Here is a 20,319-nt window from a genome sequence, read left to right as displayed (position 1 = left end):
TTTTAAACAAAAAATTTGTAAAATTTGTAAATTTGTAGTGTGCAGGGAAACCCAGCAAACTTGCCTTTCCAAAAGAAACACAAAAATGTATTTACAATATAATGTTTAATAAATGTAAGTGTGTTTTTACCCAACAGGTTATATAATTACTGACTTATTCATTTGAACAAGTAGATTGTGGAATACACAATTGCAAGGTGAAAATAATTTAGATTTATTTATGCAGTTTTAGAGACAAGCATCTTCACAGGTCCTTCTCAAGTTTACTGACTTTAGGTTAAGTCTTTTGTTTTATTTGCTCCTAAATAATCTTTTAATATTAATAAAACCCATCTTTTAAAATTCAAATATTAATGGGACTTTTCTCCTCTAAATTAAAAAAATTGAAACATAAAAATTAAAAGGTCGCACATAACATTTAAGATATTTATGTATGCATGCAACTCTGCAAAATGTGCAATGAAAACGGTTAAATAACTGTTAATAACAAAAATAAAATTATTCTTTAAATAGAATCTTGAGTTCCGTATGCATTTTAATGAAACCATTACATCAGTGATTTTTAACATTTGTCATTGAGAGATTCTTAAGCAGTTCATTTAGTACATGTCTTATTTTCCAAAAGTTCTTTCTATAGACATATATTAATGTCGACATGTCTAAGTGTGGTATGTTTCAAGTCACTGTTGCCTATGTTTCTACTGTAGATGTCTTAGGCTATCTAAATTGTTCTTTTAACAAATAAAGCAAAATATGGCAAACACTTACCATCTGGCATCCTTATTCTGTTGATACATCTCCCAAGTATAGCATAAAATTAAAATATAGCACACCAAAATCAAGGGTAGTGGGAAAAAAAAAGTTGTTATCGTCAAATAAAGTGTATACCTGTAAAATGAGAGAGAGAGAGAGGGGAGAGAGAAGAGATAGAACAACACCATTACATTAATTGGATTAGGAATTGGCCTTTGCAGTTTCCGAGGCATGATTCTTTCATTTTTCAGGGCCCAGGATAAAAGTCCTTGTGGATCTTTGGTTGCTTTATTGTAGAGAAGCCCTGATCTTCATTGTTCACCAATAACAATGCTTGTCTTTTCTCTAGCCAAACCCAGCTGTACTGAGTGCAGTACAGGTGAGGCTACCTATCACCAATCTCCAGTGTTTAACGATGACAGGCAACAGTACGTAACGTTTATTATATAGTAGGCACTGTTGTAAGCATTTTTTATATCTTTACCCACTGAATCTGTGAAACCCCATGAGTATGATGCCATTAGTGCCCTTACATTGTAGAAGAAGAAACTGAGGCACAGAGGGGTTAAGTGGCCTGCCCAAGATTACCCAAGCAGTAACTGAAAGAGGTAAAATTTGAACCCAGGATAGCCAATGCTGGTGGGAGAAGTAATTAATAAACAATCTTATCTATGTTTCTTTTAAACAATTTTCGCTGATGCATAATAGATGTACATCGTTTCAGGGTATATGTGATAGTTTAATACATTCATATAATTTGTAAAAATCAAATCAGAGTACTTGGGATTTATCTATCATCTTAACTATTTGACTTTTTAAAAATGCTAGAAACATTAAAATTATTATTTTCTAGCTATTTTGAAATGTACAATAGGATATTTTAAACTATAGTCATCTTACTGATTCATCAAACACTAGGTCTTAATTCTTCTAGTAAAGTGTATCTTTGTATCCACTTAATCAACTTCTTTTCTTTACCCACTTCCTCTACCTTTCCTGGCCTCTGGTAACCACCGATCTACTGTCTTTATGAGATTCACTTTTTTAGCTCCCACATATAAATGAGAACATGTGATATTTGTCGTTCTGTACTTGGCTTGTTTCACTTAACATAATAGCTTTCAGTTCTATTCATGCTGCTAAAAATGACAGGATTTCATTGTTTTTTACGGATGAAGGCTATTCTATTGTGTGTATATACCACATTTTCTTTATCCATTCACCTATTGATAGGCATTTAGATTAATTACATATTTTGGTTATTATGAACAGTACAGCAATAAACATGGTAGTACAGATATATCTTTGATATATTAATATAGTTTCTTTTGGATATAAACCCAGAACTGGAATTGTTGGATCATATGGTAGTTCTACTTTGAGTTTCTCAAGGAGTCTTTATAGTGGCTGTAATAATATATATTCCCACCAACAATGTACGAATGTTCCCCTTTGTTCACATCCTTGTCAGCATCTATTATTGCCTGCCTTTTTGGCAAAAGCCACTTTAATTGGGGTGAGATGATATGTCCTTGTGCTTTTGATTTGCATTTCTCTGATGATTAGTGATAGCACTTTTTGTTTACCCATTGGCCATTTGTATGTCTTATTTTGAGAAATATCTGTTCGGATTTGTGCCCATTTTTTACATTGGAGTATTTGGGTTTTTTTGCTATTGAGTTGTTTGAGCTCCTTATACATTCTGGTTATTAATCGCTTGTCAGATGGATGATTTGCAAATATTTTCTTCCATTCTATGGGTTGCCTCTTCACTTTCTTGTTTTCTTTGCTGTGCAGAAGCTTTATAGTTTGAGGTAATCCTATTTGCCCACTTTTGCTTAGGTTACTTGTGCTTTTGAGGTCTTACACAAAAAGTCTTTGCCCAGACCAATGTCCTGGAGCATTTCCTATGTCTTCTTGTAGTTTTCATAGGTTCAAGTCTTAGATTTAAGTATTTAATTCATTTTGATTTGATTTTTGTGTATGGTGAGAGGTAGGGGTCTATTTTCATAGTTCCAGTTTTCCCAGCACCATTTATTGAAGAGACTGTCCTTTCTCCATTGTATGTTCTTGGCTCTTTTGTTGAAGATGAGTTGGCTATAAATGTGTGGATTTGTATCTGGGTACTCCACTCTGTTCCATTGGTCAATGTGTCTTTTTATGCCGGTACCAGGCTGTTTTGATTACTATCGCTTTCTAGTAAATTTTGAAGTCAGGTAGCATGATGCCTCTAGCTTTGTTCTTTTACCTCAAGATTGCTTTAGCTATTCAGGGTCTTTTGTGGTTCCACATAAATTTTAGAATTTTTTTTTCTGTTTCTGTGAAAACTGTTATCAGTATTTTGAGAGAGATTGCATTGAATCTGTACATTGCTTTGGCTAGTAGTGTCACTTTAACAATATTAAGTTTTCCAGTTAATGAGCATGGAATATCCTTTTTCTGTGTCCTATTTCTTTCATCAGGTATCTATGTATGTGTGTATTTTTTTTAATCAGAGTTTTATAGCTTTCCTTGTATAGATATATTACTTCTTTTGTTGAATTGAATACTTGGTATTTCATATTCTCGGTAGCTATTTTGAAGGCAATTGCATTTTTGATTTCTTTGTCAGATTGTTCATTACTGCATATATAAATACTATTGATTTTTATACATTCATTTTGTATCCTGTAACTTTACTGAATTCATTTGTCAGCTTTGATAGTTTTTTGGTGGAGTCTTTAGGTTTTTCTAAACATAATATCATGCCATCTGTGAACAAGGCTATTTGACTTTTTCCTTTCCAATCTGAATGCCCTTCATTTCTTTCTCTTGCCTAATTGCTCTGGCTAGGATTTCTGATATTACGTTGAATAAAAGTGGTGAAGGTGGGTATCCTTGTCTTGTTTCAGATCTTAGAGAAAAGGCCTTCAATTCTTCCCCATTCAGTGCAAAATTAGCTGTAGGCATGTCATGTATGCCTTTTGTTATTTTGAGGCATATTCCTTTTATAACCAGTTTGATGAGGGTTTTATCAGAAAGGGATGCTGAATTTTATTGAATGATTTTTTGGCATTTGTTGACATAGTCATATGGTTTTTGTTCTTGGTGCTGTAAATGTGATGTATCAACTTTATTGATTTGTGATGTTGAACCATCCTCACATTCCTTGGATGAGTCCTACTTGCTCAGGATATATGATCTTTTCAAAGTGTCGTATTCTGTTTGCTTATATTTTATTGAGGATTTTTGCATCTATGTTCATCAGTAATATTGGTCTGTAGTTTTCTTTTTGTGTGTGTCTCTGGTTGGTTTTGGTATCAGAGTAATGCTGGCTTTGTAGAATGAGTTGGAAGTATTCCTTCCTCTTCATTTTTTTTTTTTTTGAAGTTTGAAGAGAATTGATATTAATTATTTAAATGTTTGGTAGAATTCAGCAGTGAAGCCATCAGGTCCTGGACTTTCCTTTGGTGAAAGACTCTTTTTCAGCATCAGTCTCCTTATTCGCTGTTGGTTTGTTGAGGTTGTTTATTTCTTCATAGTTCAATCTTGGCAGGCTGTATGTGTCCAGGAATTTATTTATTTCCTCTATATTTCCCAGTTTGTTGGCATTTAGTGATGCATTACAGTTTCTAATGACTCTTTGTATTTCTGAGGTTTCAGTTGTTGTTTCCATTTTTGCTTCTGATTTTGTTTATTTGGATCTTCTCTGTTTTTCTCAGTCTAGCTAAAGGTTTGTTGGTTTTGCATATCTTTTTGAAAAGCCAACTTTTCATTTTGTTGATTGTCTGTAGTTTTTAAGTCTCAATTTTATTTATTTCTGCTCTAATCTTCATTACCTCTTTCCTGCTACTAATTTTGGGTTTGGTTTGTTCTTGCCTTTCTAATTCTTTGAGGTACGTTCGTGGGTTGTTTATTTTTAAAGTCTTTCTACTTTTTGATATTGGCATTTATCGCTATAAAATTCCTTGTTAGTACTGCTTCTGCTATATCCCATAGATTTTGGTATGCTGTATTTCAGCTTTCATTTGTTTCAAAAATGTTTAAATTTCCTTCTTGATATCTTCATTGACTGATAATTCAGGAGCATGTTGTTTAGTTTACATATATTCGTGTAGTTTCCAAGGTTCCTCTTGTTATTGAGTTCTAGTTGTAGTTCACTGTGGTCAAAGACACTTGCTATAACTTCTACTTTTTTGAATTTGATCAGGTGTGTCTTGTGGCCTGATAGGATTATTCTGGGGAATGTTCTATATGCTGTTGAAAAGAATTTGCATTCTGCAACAATTGGGTGAAATGTTCTGTAAATGTCAGGCCTATTAGGTCTAGTGTGTAGTTTAACTCTGCCGTTTCTTTGTTGATTTTCTGTCTGGATGATCTGTCAATTACAGAGAATGGTGTGTTAAAGTCTCTTACTATTACTGCATTGCAGCCCCTCTCTACCTTCAGATCTATTAGTGTTTGCTCTATATATTTGGGAGCCCTAATGTTGGGTGCAGAGATACTTAAAATTGTTATATCCTTTTGCTGAATTGACCCCTTTATCATTATATAGGGACCTTCTTTGTCCTCTTGTACAGTCATTGATTTGTAGTGTATTTTATCTAAATATAGCTACTCTTGCTATTTTTGATTTCCAGTTGTATGGAATGTCTTTTCCCATCCCTTCACTCTCAGGCTATGTGTGTCTTTAGAGGTGAAGTGGGTTTCTTGTAGGCTGCATATAGTTGAGTCTTGTTTCTTTATCAAGCCACTCACTGCATTTTAATTGGAAAATCGAGACTATTTACATTCAGTATTATTATTGATAAGTAAAGACTTACTACTGCCATCTTGTTGCTTGTTTTCTGGTTCTGCAACTTTTCTCTTCTTTCTTCTTTTCTTACCATCTTCCTTTGTGGAAAAGTGATTTTCTTTGGTGGAATGTCTTAGTTCATTACTTTTTATTTTTAAAATCTGTTATGGATTTTTGCAACATGGTTACAATGATGTTGACAAAAAACATATATACTACAAGTTATTCCAAAGAGATGATTATTTATCTTACATCACAAAGAAAATAATAGAAACAAATTAATAAGTAGAAAAAACTACACTTTAACTCCATTCCCCTACATTTTAACTTTTAGTTGTTTCAATTTACATATTTTCATATTATCTGTCTCTTAACAGGTTGCTACAGCTGTTATCATTTTTGATAGATTTGTCTTTGGGCTTCATGCTATAATTATGAGTGGATTATATACCATAATTACAGTATTAGAGCATTCTGGGCTTGTTAATGTATTTAATTTTATCCAGGGGTTTCATACCTTCAAATGTTTTCTTTTTGCATATTAGTGGGTTTTTTTTTTCCTTCCAACAGAAGAACTCCCTTTAGCATTTCTTGTAAGACAAATCTGACGTGGTAAATTCCTTCAGCTTCTGCCTGTCTGGGAAACACTTTATGTCTTCTTCACAGTCAAAGGATAGATGCAATATCTTGGATGGCAGGTTTTTTGTTTTTGTTTTTGTTTTTTTTCTTTAGCAGTTTGAAAATGTCATTTTACTCCCTCTTGGCCTGTATGGTTTCTAGTAAGAAGTCCATTTCCAGATGAAGTAGCGCTCCTTTACACGTTATTTGCTTCTTTTCTTTTACTGATTTTAGAGTTCTATCTTTGTCTTTGACTTTTGAAAGTTTACTATCTGCCTTGGGGTAGAGTCTTATTTGGGTTGATTTTGTTTGGTGTTGTCTGATCTTCCCATATCTGGATATTTACATCTTTCTCAATTTTTGGGACATTTTCTGTTATTATTTCTTTGAATAAGCTTTCTACTTCTTGCTCTTGCTCAACTCCCTCTTGAACACTGATAAGTCTTAGATTTGGTCTTTTGAATTTTTTCTATATCTTGTATAGATGTAGAAATTTCTATTGTTTACAAGCCACCTAGTCTATAGTACTTTTTTATACTAAACTAAATAAAACATGCATGCATATGAATTTATTTTTTTTACTGGATTAGTGGATTTGCAGGTCCTTTACTGCCATCCTTCTTTGGCTTTTCATTCCTTTTTTTCTGACAGTGTATTTTCAAATAGCCTGTCTTTGAGCTCACTAATTCTTTCCTTTGCTTGACCCATTCTGCTGTTGAGAATTTTTAGTAACTTTTTCAGTTCAGCAAATGTAGTTCTCAATTCCAAGATTTCTTTTTTAATTTTTAAATTATTTCAATCTCTTTGTTAAATTTCTCTGATATATTTCTGAATTGCTTTTCTGTGTTATCTTGGAGATCACTGAGTTTCCTAAAAACTACTATTTTGAATTATTGGCCAGAGAGTTCACATGTTGCTGTCTCATTAGGGTCAGTTACTGGTTCCCTGCTTTGTCCATTTGGGGAGATTATGGTTTGCTGTTTGCTGTTGCTTCTTGTGGATGTACATCTATGTCTTTGCATTGAGGATTTGCTACTTATTCCAGTCTTCTCTGTCTGACTTGTTTTGGTTTTCATTGCATGTATTTTCATAGAGAGTCTTTATCACTAGGTTGTTGTCTCCTTTTGGCTCTAAGTTGCGCCTTAAGCCCAGGTTTGCTTTTGCTCTAGTAACCCATCAGTCACTGGCTGTCCTGAATGGGGGAGGTCCCAAAAGAGATATCCCAGAGGTGTGGGAAGCCTGGCTAGGGGTTTGTCCAGGGGATCTGCTGAATGTACCTTCTGCAGTGTAGTGGTATTGAATAGCCACTCTGATTTAGTGTCTCCTTTGGCTGAGCTACAGAGTAACTGTCCCACCTCCCTACTTTGTCTCTGCCTGTTCTCAGGGATATTTCTCCCTTCTAGCACTTGTGATATTTCCCATAGGTTAAGGCAGAGACAGGTATTTTGTCAGGGAACCCAAGGTGGTGGGAAAGCTGGTTGTCTACCTTGATCGTGTTTTTTTCAGTGTAGAAACTGTGAGTTGGGGGGAAATTTTTCATGTGTTTGGTGTCAAGCAGAATGGGGGAGAGGGGTGTCATGGATGTGGAAATCTGATTCTATTACTGTCGGCTTGGAGGCTTTTCATTTTTTTTTTCACTTCTCTGAAGCCTGAGGAGCCATCTCATCCTCATATTTGAGTTCTGGAGTTCTGGGATATTGTTAATGCTAACCTTGGTGCTGTATATTTGTTTTTTATTTTCTGAGGGCTCAGGGGGGCATTCAGTCGGCTTGCTTCTATGCTGCCATTTTGGAACTGGAAGTCCAGTCCTATCTATGTTGCACTGTTATGTTCTAAATGTTTGTGTTCCCTCAAAATTCCTATGTTGAAAACCTAACCCCCGATATAATGGTATGAGGAAGTGGGGTCTCTGGGAAGTAATTAAGTCATGAGAGTAGAGTCATGAGAGTAGAGCCTTCATGAATGGGAATAGTGTCCTTATAAGAAGAGACACAAGAGAGCTTGCTTCCTGTCTCTCTCTTTTGCCACATAAGGATAGAATGAAAAGTTGGCAGACTGCAACCTGGAAGAGGGCTGTCATCAGAACTTGATCATGCTGGCACTTTCATTTTGGATTTCCAGCTTCTAGAACTGTGAAAAATAAATTTCTATTGTTTACAAGCCACCTAGTCTATAGTACTTTTTTATACTAAACTGAATAAAACATGCATGTATATGAATTTATTTTTTTTACTGGATTAGTGGATTTGCAGGTCCTTTACTGCCATCCTTCTTTGGCTGTGTCTACATAATGCAGAAATGACTCATCTATTTGACAAGTTATGGAGTCGGAGAAAGGGATCTGCCGGACTGACTTGAGATAGCATATGTAAAACTATCTAACACAGTTATTGGCCATTGGTAGTTGCTCAAAGAATTTAATCATGAACTCCAATTCTATGTTTCAAATTTCAAATTGAAGACTTTTAATTTCTTTTTAAATTAAAATGCATAAAATGGTAATGGTAGTTGCATTAGTTTCCTAGGACTGTTGTAAGAAATTAGCACAAACTGGATAGCTTAAAACAATAGAAATTTATTCTCTCACAGCTCTGAAATCTAGGCATCTGAAATCAAGGTGCTGGCAAGTTTGGTTCTTTAGAAACCCTGGAGGAGAATCTGCTCTATGCCCCCTCCTACCCTCTCTGCTGGTTTCTGGCAATCCTTGGTGTTCCTTAGCTTACAGATACATCACTCCAATCTCTGCCTCTGTTTTCACATGTCTCTTTTCTGTGTGTCTCTGTATTTCTTAAAATCTGCTTCTCCTTATCAGGACAATAGTCATTGGGCCCACCTTAATCCAGCATGACCTTAACTTAGCTTGATTACATCTGAAAAAACCCTATTTCCAAATAAGGTCATATTCACAGGTATGGGGGGGGAGCTGGTGTAGGACTTGAACATATCTTTATAGGGGACACAATTCAAGCAAACTGCAATTGCATACTGATGAGGTTTGAGTTTGAGTGACTCTGGAAATTCCTTACCTCCCTTGATTGCTGCATTCCCACTGCATCTGGCTGCTATGAATCTTTAAAATCCTATTTAAATATATTTGTGTCCACTGAGGTTACATGATCGAATTCAAAATCTTTTTCTAAATGTTACCCTCTTCTTAAAAATCAAACTATCACCTTGATTGCATGTGTAGAGAAACCTAAGTGGAGATATTGGTGAGAAGAGGATCCACAAGGAGACTCTTTGAGGCTGCTCACATGTTGACAAGGAGAATGAAGTACTTCACAACTTAATTCAACTCATTTTTCTTAAGATTTAACAACTTACCAGAGTACATCGTCAGGGGATGTCAAATCAAAAGCACAACTCTCGACACCATCTTTAAATTTGATGACCTTCGAGTAGATCCAAACAGGCAATGCCAGGATAAAGGAAGCTGCCCAAAGGCCCAAATTGATCCGGATGGTCTTGTACCTTGTTCTCCAACTTGTCAGTCGAAATGGTTGGACGAGGGCAAAGTACCTGCAAAAGCAGTCAAGAAGAGTTTTGGAACAATCAATAAAAACACTGAGCTCCAAGGATGAAAGGTTCATGACGAGAGTAAATTATTAGCATTATTGTCCTCTCTGAAGCACACCTCTATCAGGGCAAAAGAAAGTTATATTTTTTAAGAGCTACCTGGTATCTGTAGAGAAAACAATTCTTGACCCTGCAAGTCTGAATAAACCACTCACTGAAATAGCTGTTCCTTCTATGAACACACTGATAATGGCAAAATGCTGCAGTGCAAACTCTTTACAAAGGTGCTTTTCCTGTAAATGAGACTCTGGAAAACTTTGTCTCTGAATACGGATTTCCTCCAGGAGGAAATGACCCTTTTCCCAGCAAGATTTACTGACACAGAGGCAGGAAGGAGGAAAATGTGGGGCTAAGAGAATCCCTCAGCAGAAAGGGATTCAGGAACATAGAACAAACATTTTGCCCCGATGGCTTTATACTAAAGTCACCACGCTCATGGAGTTTCAGCTCACAGAAGTCACAGTGAGGATGAACAAGTGTGACTAGTATAGACAATGCAAATTCCTTAAGGAACTTAGGCTAGGAGCCAGAGGGAAGAAATGGGCTAATTTCATGGGGAAGCATTTTTCTTTTTTTTTTTTTTTGAGACGGAGTCTCGCTCTGTCGCCCGGGCTGGAGTGCAGTGGCGGGATCTCAGCTCACTGCAAGCTCCGCCTCCCGGTTTTACGCCATTCTCCTGCCTCAGCCTCCGGAGTAGCTGGAACTACAGGCGCCGCCACCTCGCCCAGCTAGCTTTTTGTAGTTTTTTAGTAGAGACGGGGTTTCACAGTGTTAGCCAGGATGGTCTCGATCTCCTGACCTCGTGATCCGCCCGTCTCGGCCTCCCAAAGTGCTGGGATTACAGGCTTGAGCCACCGCGCCCGGCCAGCAGCTTTCTTTATTTTTTTTTACTTTTCATTTTACAGCCAGGAAAAAAGGGGGTAATCATTAATCAAAGTTGAAATTCTGACATATCTAATATATTTAGTCCTCCAGCAAATCCAAGAATTTTTCAGAGCAAAATGAAAGCTGAAGCATGAAAAACAAGAGCTCAGATTCAGAAGGAAGGCCTATTTAAAAAAGCACAGTTTTGCTGGGGGCTGGGGGTGGTGGAGGATAGTATCAGCAGAAATTAAACAAATGTAAAAATGGTTTTTATGGTCACTTAAATTTCTCCAAGTTTTCGTAAAGCTACTTAATGAAGACTCACAAAAATAAAAAATTTCCTCTTCTCTTGCCCTTTCAATTTCGCACCAGAAGCAGGACGTTTGTATTCAGTTAAGGGGCCTTTGGTTGCAGAGAGTGGTTTCTGGCCAGGGCTCCTCAGCTACCCATCCTCTGCACACTGCACATGCATTCCCTGTGGCTAAGGAGAGAAGGGCCTCTTTTCTCCCTGCTGGGGAAGTGGATGCCGTAGTGACTGCATAGCAGCCCAGCCATCATTTTTACTGGAATTATAGGATGATGAAGTCACGGGATCAAGCAATTAAGGAATCTTCTGTGATAGCATCCCTCCTCAGCTGATGCTCAATGGTTTTCTATAAATTTTCAGAATTCCTCCCATGTTCGACAGGTCTTTTTTCCCATCTGGTTCTGCCTGCTGCTCAAGCTGGAGCCTGTGCCAGTCTGTCCCTTGACTTCCTCAAGCTCTTCCCCTTTCAAGGTCAGGCATATGCTGTGCTACCTGCCTGGCAGGATCTGCTTCTGCTTCTTCCTGCTCTTCCTTCAAGACCCTATTTGACGGTCTCCCTCTTAGGGAAGACTTGTTTGACCACCCATTCTATACAAGGGACCATGACTGTAAAAGAAGATTATAGGGAGACTCTATTTTTCCCTCCTGGTGTGTTATCACTATGTGGAAATACACATTTACTTGTGGGACTCTTCACTTAATGTCTGTCTATGCCACCAGAATGAAAGCCCCACGACGGCAGGAGCCTTGACTATTAGTTTAAGGCCATTGTATCCCCTGTGTCCAACAATCTCTGGCATATGGTTCATGCTCAATAAATATTTTTTTGAATAAATGAATGAATAAACTGCAAATTTTGGCTCCTACTTACTGACTCCTGATGTTTTAGAGAATTTACTTATAAAAGTAGCCACTAATGAAAGTCTAGGTAGCTTTCATTAGAAAGCAAACATTTTTCACATTTTGGATGTTTATATATTGTTTTTGTATGGCTATGGAGGTGGGAGCTGACTACTAGATATTCTACACACTTGCAGTTATCACTAATTAGGGAAAGCAAAATGAGTTATTGGAAACACTTGAAATGTATGATCCATTAAATTGGCAATTAAAATGATTTAAATATGTAAACGCTAAGGCATACTGATGGCACTGACATTTAGTTATGATCTTACAAAGCAAGCCTCATTTCTATTTTACAAAATTGCAGATTTTGTTACACTTTTATGAATTTAGTAGAGTTAGAAGAAACGTGAGGAAGGTAATGGTTCGGTTTTAGAGCCTCTTCATTTGTTTCTTACCACCTGATTTTCCAGAGAGAGGGAAAGGAAAGGGCAGAATGTCTTAAATGTGAAATGAAATGTTAGCGTACTATGTCCATTGGATTAAAACAAAACAAAACAAAAGACTACGAGTAAGATACACACACATGCATGTGTGTACACATATACATACAGAGAAAAATGTGTCAATATTAAAAAACATACACAGTTTGTCTGTTCCAGGGCAGAAAATGTCCATTCACTTCATTTACAATAAAAGATTTATAGGAGTATACCCCTCTTATTTTTTTTTTTCAAAAAAAAAAAAAAAAGGCAATATTCTCCTGCATCCAAGGCACAGTGTATAAAGAAGCTCGTATTATCCCCAAGAATGGGATTACTATTGGTATGGTCTATACTTTAGGTTGCTTTTCCATAGTGAGCCTGGCCTGTTCAAGGCCCTCTTCCTGGTATTGGAACCCTGACATGTTTATGGGGCTTTTCTCATGACACAGTCACAGTGGCTGGCATCAGCTGAGCTAACTAGACCTGTGCAGTATATTGATTTAAAAATGTGCGAATTATAAGTTGAGAAGGAAACTTTATATTTTGAAAATTCTCCTGCAAAAAAATAAAAGTATATTTAAAATTTTATCATCATTATTCATTTTTGTCAGAGTGAATGATTTCTATGAACCTTGTCATTCTTTTTTTGTTCATTTAAAGAATGGCTCATCACTTCCCCACCCAAAAGTCCCATTTGGAAGGGTGAAAGAGGCAGGGTTCAGGAAGATTTCTGGATGGACCCAGGGAAATTTAACATACCCTTCAAGACATTCATTCATTCATTCATCAATTTTTTTTAGCACCTGAGTGCCAGGCAGTGTTACACACACATTTATAATATATTGATGGACAAAGACCTTGCCTTTGGGGAATTTACATTTGAGGTGCAAGGGAACTAGACAATAAATCACACACACACACACACAACGTGATTTACGTAATATATTTGAATCAAAGGAAAAAGACAGTAGATCAGAGAAAGGAGGATTAAATGTGTTGGGCTGGGGTTGGGTTGGGAAGAAGGTAGATGGAGATTTTAAGTGGGTTGTTCTGAAAGACAGAGTATCACTGTTGGAAGTACTATGGTTGGAAGTACTATGGCCCCGTTTCTGTTTGAGGTGAACTGTTAGGACCTGGTGTGGACATTCTGGCATCTGGATAATGCAAGGCACATCCTAGCTTGCATGCTTCCTAGACAGGCTAGAGATTGAAGCAGTTACAACTACCTGCCATCTCTAGAGTCAGATGATTTGGGTCTGAACTGGATTCTACCACTTATTGGCTCAATAAGTACTCACTATCACCATTGTCTCCTCAAATAACATTAGCTTACATGGATGGTGAAAGGGGCTATGGCACATTCCAGGACATAGTGGAATACATTTCTAATAATATAAAATGACAGCATCTGTATTAACCAATCACAATAATGTTTGTGAAAGATGATCTTCTTGGCACTGGGAAATTGCTTCATGGTCATGTAAGAACCTCTATTTACTCCACTGATTCCTTAGAGCTATGAGGCAATAACAAGTGTATGAGACAGTGGACATATCAGAAATAGCCTTGGACAGAGACTAAGGAAACCTACTTTAATTCTTGGCTCTGCTGCTAATTCTGTATATGCTTCCAGCAGATCTCCTCACCTCTTTGGGCCTCAGCTTCCTTACTGTGAAATTGATGGGGGGAATTCATTCTGGTTTCTAATATTTCATGGTTTTGTGATTTTTTTCATGCAGTGAATTGCAAATAAAACTGAGTTGAAAAGAATGATTAGAAAAAAGGAGATTTTTGTGTTTTATGTTTTCCATTAAAAATAGACCTCTGTGAAAGTTGAACAAAATATTCTTAAGTAATCAATCCTACAGTGAAACAAGCAAAGGAAGAAAAGCTTTGCTGTTATAAACCAAAACTGATGTTGGAATTGGAATGAGCTTGGGGAAGCACAGGCACCTCTGAATTATATTAAGATATTTCAAAGTCCTTCACTTACCTGTCCACACTCATTACAGTCATGATGGCACTACAGGCAAATTGGTTACAAGTATCCAGGGATGTGATGATGGTGCAGAGAGGCCCCCCAAACACCCACTCTCCCCCTCGGGCCCACTGGTGAATAAGAAAAGGCATTCCAATGATGTGGACCAAATCAGCCACAGCCAGGTTGCAGATATAGATGTCAGGGACTGTTTTTTTCCTGGACCTGAAAGAGATAGAGGAAACTGAGGATTGACATTGAATGTATACAGACTATTCAATATATGCTACCTGATACAAATTTTTAATTGCCATAATGCATTTTAAATGTTAAAGGAAAACCTACACAAATGCATAGAGGAAATGCCTAGTCTTGTGTATATTTAAGCATGTTGAACTATTTATTTGATAACTTACTGTGGTGGTTTAAAAATATGTCCACAAAATCTTTGATATTCCTTTCAATAGGTGTAGCCTACTTCTCTCTCTTTCTCTCTCTTTTTTTTTTAATTCCCTCTCTTTGAGTGTTGACCGTATTAACTTGCTTCTAACAATGAGAATATGGCAGAAGTCTCAGTGTGTGACTTTGAAATTGGGTCACAAAGTTATTGTAGGGTTTTCTCTTTGCTCTCTATTGGATTGCTCTCCCTGGTGGAAGCCTGCTGCCATCTTGTGAGGATACTCAAGCAACACTATGGAGAGGTCCATGTGGAGAGGAGCTGAAGCTCCAGTTAACAACCAGTCAGCACCAGCTTTCCAGGTATGGGAATGAGCTACCTTGGAAGTAGATCCTCCACCTGCAGCCAAGCCTTCAGATGACTGTAACCCTGGAAGACAGCTTGATGGCAACTTTATGACAGATCATGAGCCAGAACCAACCAGCTAAGCTGCTCCTGAATCCATGACCACTGGACGCACATGAGACAGTAAACGTTTATTGTTTCAATCCGGTATGTTTGGGGTAATTTTTTATGCAGCAACTAGTTATACTAACTTTAAATACACTCAGACAAAAGATTTAGTCTTTACTCATTCCTAGTATTTAAAACAGCTGAAGACTGAAAATAAATGATTTCTGTTGTCTAATGCTTTTTTTTTTCCCTGTTGCAGCTTAGGCCATTGTTAAGATTTCAACAATGACTTAGAAATATTCCAGTAAAATCTAACAAATAGCCAAGACTATTAATAAAGACCCTGAGATCCAGGCAGAGAGAGTCATCTGAAAAGAGGGAGCTGGTAGATGGCACTGAAAATGATGTCATGTCTCCTGTGGGGAGCCGGGGGTGGGAGAAGTGAATTCAATGCTATCTAGAAGTGGCGTTCTCATGAGCAGGTGAAATACATTTCTGAGAGCAGAAATTTAAAATTCAATTGGGGGTCAAGGAGCTGGCACATTCAATAATAAACAGGTATCATCTTTATCTGGGAGATGCTGTTCATTAATTCAACAAACATTTTGTTGAGCACCAATTACATGGCAGGCATAATACTGTGCTCTAAGGCTGTAAAGCTAAATCATGTATAAACGCTGTCATCAAGGAGCTTATAGTGTAGACATGCATAAATGATCACATTACAATTTAATGAGAGAAAACTAGAGACAAGTATAAGGACAAGAAGCACAAAGAAGGGGCCCTCTCCTTTTTCTTGGGCACAGTCAAGACAGGTTTCTTGGCAGATGTGGACAAGTAAGAATTTAAAGAGCATATAAGAACGAGTCCTAAGATTATGCCACAATTGCTAGTTTTCTCCTATTTCAGGGCTAGTGCTCTGCTGTTTGGAAGCTCGTGTGTGTCTTTATTATTCATTGGCTACAACTTCTATAGCCTGTGAACTTCATTTCTCAGCTATCAGATTCTCATGTGAAATATCAGATTGCGTGAGGCCGTCTCTTCTCCAGGCCTTGGCAGCACCCACTATGTGGGGCAGTTACTGCCATGAAGTCCTCATTCAGCAACCATACGGTATGCATTGTTGCTGCCACTAAAAAAACAGGTTGGTTCCTTGCCCTCAGGAACTTAGTGCCTCACACCAGAATGACCAAGAGGGAGAGGAGACATGAAGAAAAGATCATGTCAAACAAAAGACCAGCCAGCTGACTGTCCTTGGTCTCTCATCCCCTGTCCTCTCCAGGCCATTAGAGTGGGAAATGGAGAGGGGACAGGGAAGAGGGACAGATATTAGCAGTCAGATAGAAAGAGCTCCAAACTAAAAAAAAAAAAAAAGACAAAAAAAATCATAAATCTTAGTCTATAAATAGATGTTATTTACATGTGAATTGGGATATAAACCATAAGCAGTTGCTTAGGTCTCAATTGCAGCAATTAGATCCATGGCCCTTGTTTTTCTCTAGAGGGGTACCCATCATTTACTGATAATGAATTATGGTAATTATATTGTGGGGACAGTGCAGGCCATTAACTGGCAATTAAAAAGAATTAAATAAAAGTGTGTCTCGATGATATTCTATATAGTACAAAGAGAATTCTGAATTGATAAATTTATCTGGACATAAGTTACTAGGGCAATTCATAAATTGATAAATTTATCTGGACATAAGTTACTAGGGCAATATAAATAACACATTATATTTATTATTGTCTTCTTTACTGAAAGCAACAGCATCGAAATTAAAAACAAATAGAAATTGTAAAATTTCTAACTATATAAATTATATCCCATTTTAGGTCTAATTTATCTTCAGATTTCCTGATGTCAGACTTCATGAGATTTATGTTTCTTACGATGTAAACATTTAAAATAAAATACAAAGACTTGTGATAATTTTGGCTAACATGTGTTCCATATGGTTAAAGTGGTCATATCTAATGCTCATTAATTTGAGGAATGGCAAAATAAATTATGGTATTCCACACTACCACACTCAGTAGGATATGGCTGTTATAACTCATAGTTTGAAAGAATATTTAATCAGATTGGAAAAAAAGAAAGAATACTTGTGTATAGCATGACTCTAAATTTATTTAAACATTTGCTAAAAAATTTGCAGGAACAATATGTCAAGTAATCATAGTGATCATCTATTTGGTAGTAGTATGACTGATTTTTTTACTTTACTGTTTGCATTTTCTGACAATTTTTCAAAATTTCTATTAAAACCATGCTTACCTTTTGCAATCAGAAATAACAACATATGATGTGGATTCAGTAGAACTGACAAAACACAACACTACACATGTAGGCTGCTGTGCTTGTCATTTGCTAGCCTGTCCTCAGGCCCCTTTGCCAACTGGCTTCTGATTAGGTTTGGCCAATCGGAAGCACTGGTGGGAACTGGAGAGTAAGGAGGAGAGGAGAAGCCAGAATGTAGCCCTCACTCCATGATCCAAGATACCAGTGGGGCTCCAGCGCCCACCAGGCAGCCCAGACTGTGGAGGGCTGTAAAACCTCTTTCTCCCTTTCTCCCTCCAGCTTGGGGCAGGGAGAGGAAGGTGGTGTTGGGGTGAGGGATGGGGTAGGGTGTAGAACTGGCTTCCTGCTCTTGTTAATCTCTGGGTTGCCTCACCATCCTGTCTGGCATTTAACTCTAGTTGAATTAAATTGCTATCATGAGCCAATGCCAATGGATTAGTAGTCATTTCCTGAAGCACTTTGCTGAGAAGAATTCTGAGTCCTCACACAGGACAGACCTATATAAGACAGATGCTACACAGGACAGACCTGTGTGATTAGAGATGACTGCTAAGGGTGAGAGAGCTTACAGTAGAGTCACATATTTGCCAACCCTTCCCTAGATAGATAGAGTGATATAGTGGAAAGATAACCTAATTGGGAATTTTATTTTCATTTCTATGCCTTCACTCATTGTGCCATTAGGCAAGCCACTCAACTTCTTTAGATTCCCAAGCCGGCTTAGCATATTGGCCAACTGGACCACAGATCTGAACAAATGTGGTTGCATGGTACTCTGGCATCTAAAACATATCTGTGCAGCCAAGGGTATGGGTCAATTCCAACAAAAGTCTGTGTATGGCTGACACTTGGAATGGTAGAGGGCTGGGTCAGAGGGAGCTGTTAGTTATTATTTAATCTGGGTCGGGAAAAAAGAGACCTGTGTTCTAAAACGTTTCCCATCCCTGTCAGCAACTGGAATTCTGCCATTAGACAGTATTCCTCCAGGTTAATACATTGTCCATCTTGTAACCTCTGTTTCATGATTTCATGACTTTGTATTAATTAGTTGACCTGACAGGGAGATGAAGGCAGGAAGTGACAAAATGGGAACTCTTTATTTTTGGAGGATAGGACACCTTTTATAGAGACTCTGCCCACTTGAAGGGAATCTATCAGTAAACAGAAGGAAGATGTGTTCAGAAGGTGGATGTGGAGGTCTGATTAAAAAAAAGTCAGTCCCCTTATTGAAGTGATTCCCAGGGCCTGCTGTGCCTGTGGAGAATAGTTGAGTAATGGGGTTGAGTTCATTAATTGGTCTCCTAGGAACGCAAGAGGAAAATATTATAATTGGCTCAATTTTCTGCCTACCTTTTCTAAACTGGCTTCTTTTGACCTGCTACAAATTTAATGTACAACAGACTAGTGATGATCTGGCCTCATTATTTTAAAGTCACCCTCCTAATACACAAGTTGCTTCTTGTTTTAAAAAAAGGCACATAGAACATCTTATTCTTGAAGCTCCATCTTCCTTAAATATATTTATTTTATATATGTTTCTAGTCTTCATTTGGCAAAGTCAGAAATTGGTTCATTGCTTGCTTATGACTCTTAGTTCTATTGATGAACACTGGTTTTGATACAATTACTACCATAAAAGGAAAAGTCATTAAATCTTGTTTAAATGTTATTTATTTCTCCTTATTGTTACTGTAGTCTTAATATTTTATTTAATTCACCTGTCTGTTCAGAAAGTAACAAAAGATCATGGCAAAGCAGGATGAAAACATTAATACAAATTGCCTTAAAATATTTAGAGAGCAATTTGCAAAAAGTTGATACATTCCTAGCCAACTAACTAACTAACTAAATAAATAAATGTAAGTTGCTTTCAAATGACTTTTGAAAGATTAATAAATTTTTGGTGAGCAATTTGCAAGGAAAAGTGTTAAAATCTTAGCAAAAAAATTAAAACTGTTGTTTTAATTAAAAGTTGTTCCGGATACTTTTTGAAAGATTAAAGTATTTATTTTAAAAGTTCCATTAGCATTTCTTTATCTAATGTATATTCTCACTTATGTATAAAATGATAATATGAAGAAATGATAGATTTTTCACAATAATGCAAACAAATTGGTCCATATAATGGCTTAAGTGTTTTTTCCCCTGGTTAAATGACGGTTGACTTTATGTTGAAAATCTGTTTCCATAAATCATAGCTCAGAATTTACTTTTAGAAGAGTTCACATTGCACATGTTTCCTTTTTTTCAACTTTGTCTCTGCATAAGTAGATGGGATTAAACTGTTATCTATTGGTGTAAATTGAGGGGTCCAAGAAATTTCTCTGGCTCCAAACATCTCTTCAACAGCTTGTCACAAGGCCTGGAATCCCACACTGCAAAGGTTTTGCATGTAAAAGCCACCTGTGAAAATGCAAACATTTCAGAAGGGTTAAGACCTAATAAGGACTTGGTTTTTCAGTGGTGGTACCAAGGCTTTTGGGTGTAGGACACACTATATGTATCTGTAGAAGAGCAGGGCAGAAATACTGGAGGCCATGAGGCAGAGATGGAAGGAGGACTGGGCAGGTCCAACAGGCAAACAGGGGGGAGCTAGAAATATTCTCAAGTATCTGGCTATTAACTCTCCACTCAGCACTACTGCCTCTTTGAGGCTCCCTAAGAATATTTGATTACTTCCGTTTTCTTTCCTGGAACTCATCTGAGCCATATTTTTTCCCCCGCAATTGATTGTTTTTATTGTCTTTCTTGTATTATTTTTTAAATTATTCCATGAGTTTAAATCTCATCTTCTCCACTAGAATGTGAACTTTTTAAACAGATGCCGCTTTTTTTTTTTTTTTTTTTTCACTTTATTTTTATTTATGATCAAGTACCCTAGGGCAATGCAGGGCATGCAATAGGTATTTACTAACATATATTGAATTGACATTCTTCTAGTACTTAAAGAAAAGTTTAAAATGCTTGAT

The 20,319-nt window shown here is 37.1% G+C and overlaps 1 protein-coding gene across 2 annotated transcripts in view; it reads right to left on the bottom strand.

Moving 5' to 3' along the window:
* MCHR2 (melanin-concentrating hormone receptor 2) overlaps positions 1–20,319 on the bottom strand; it is a 71,851-nt gene that overhangs the window by 7,329 nt on the left and 44,203 nt on the right. For both annotated transcript variants that reach the window (XM_011956433.1, XM_011956432.1), the window contains exons 3-5: positions 14,214–14,423; positions 9,470–9,664; positions 769–888 (exon numbers count right to left, since the gene is read on the bottom strand). In XM_011956433.1, the coding sequence (XP_011811823.1) occupies positions 769–888; positions 9,470–9,664; positions 14,214–14,423 (525 nt within the window). The remainder of the gene's footprint in view (positions 1–768; positions 889–9,469; positions 9,665–14,213; positions 14,424–20,319) is intronic.

Source organism: Colobus angolensis, unplaced genomic scaffold, assembly GCF_000951035.1.
Source record: "Colobus angolensis palliatus isolate OR3802 unplaced genomic scaffold, Cang.pa_1.0 Scaffold418, whole genome shotgun sequence".
NCBI lineage: Eukaryota > Metazoa > Chordata > Mammalia > Primates > Cercopithecidae > Colobus > Colobus angolensis.
Note: the sequence above shows the minus strand (reverse complement) of the source record. Positions and strands in the feature narration are given on the sequence as shown.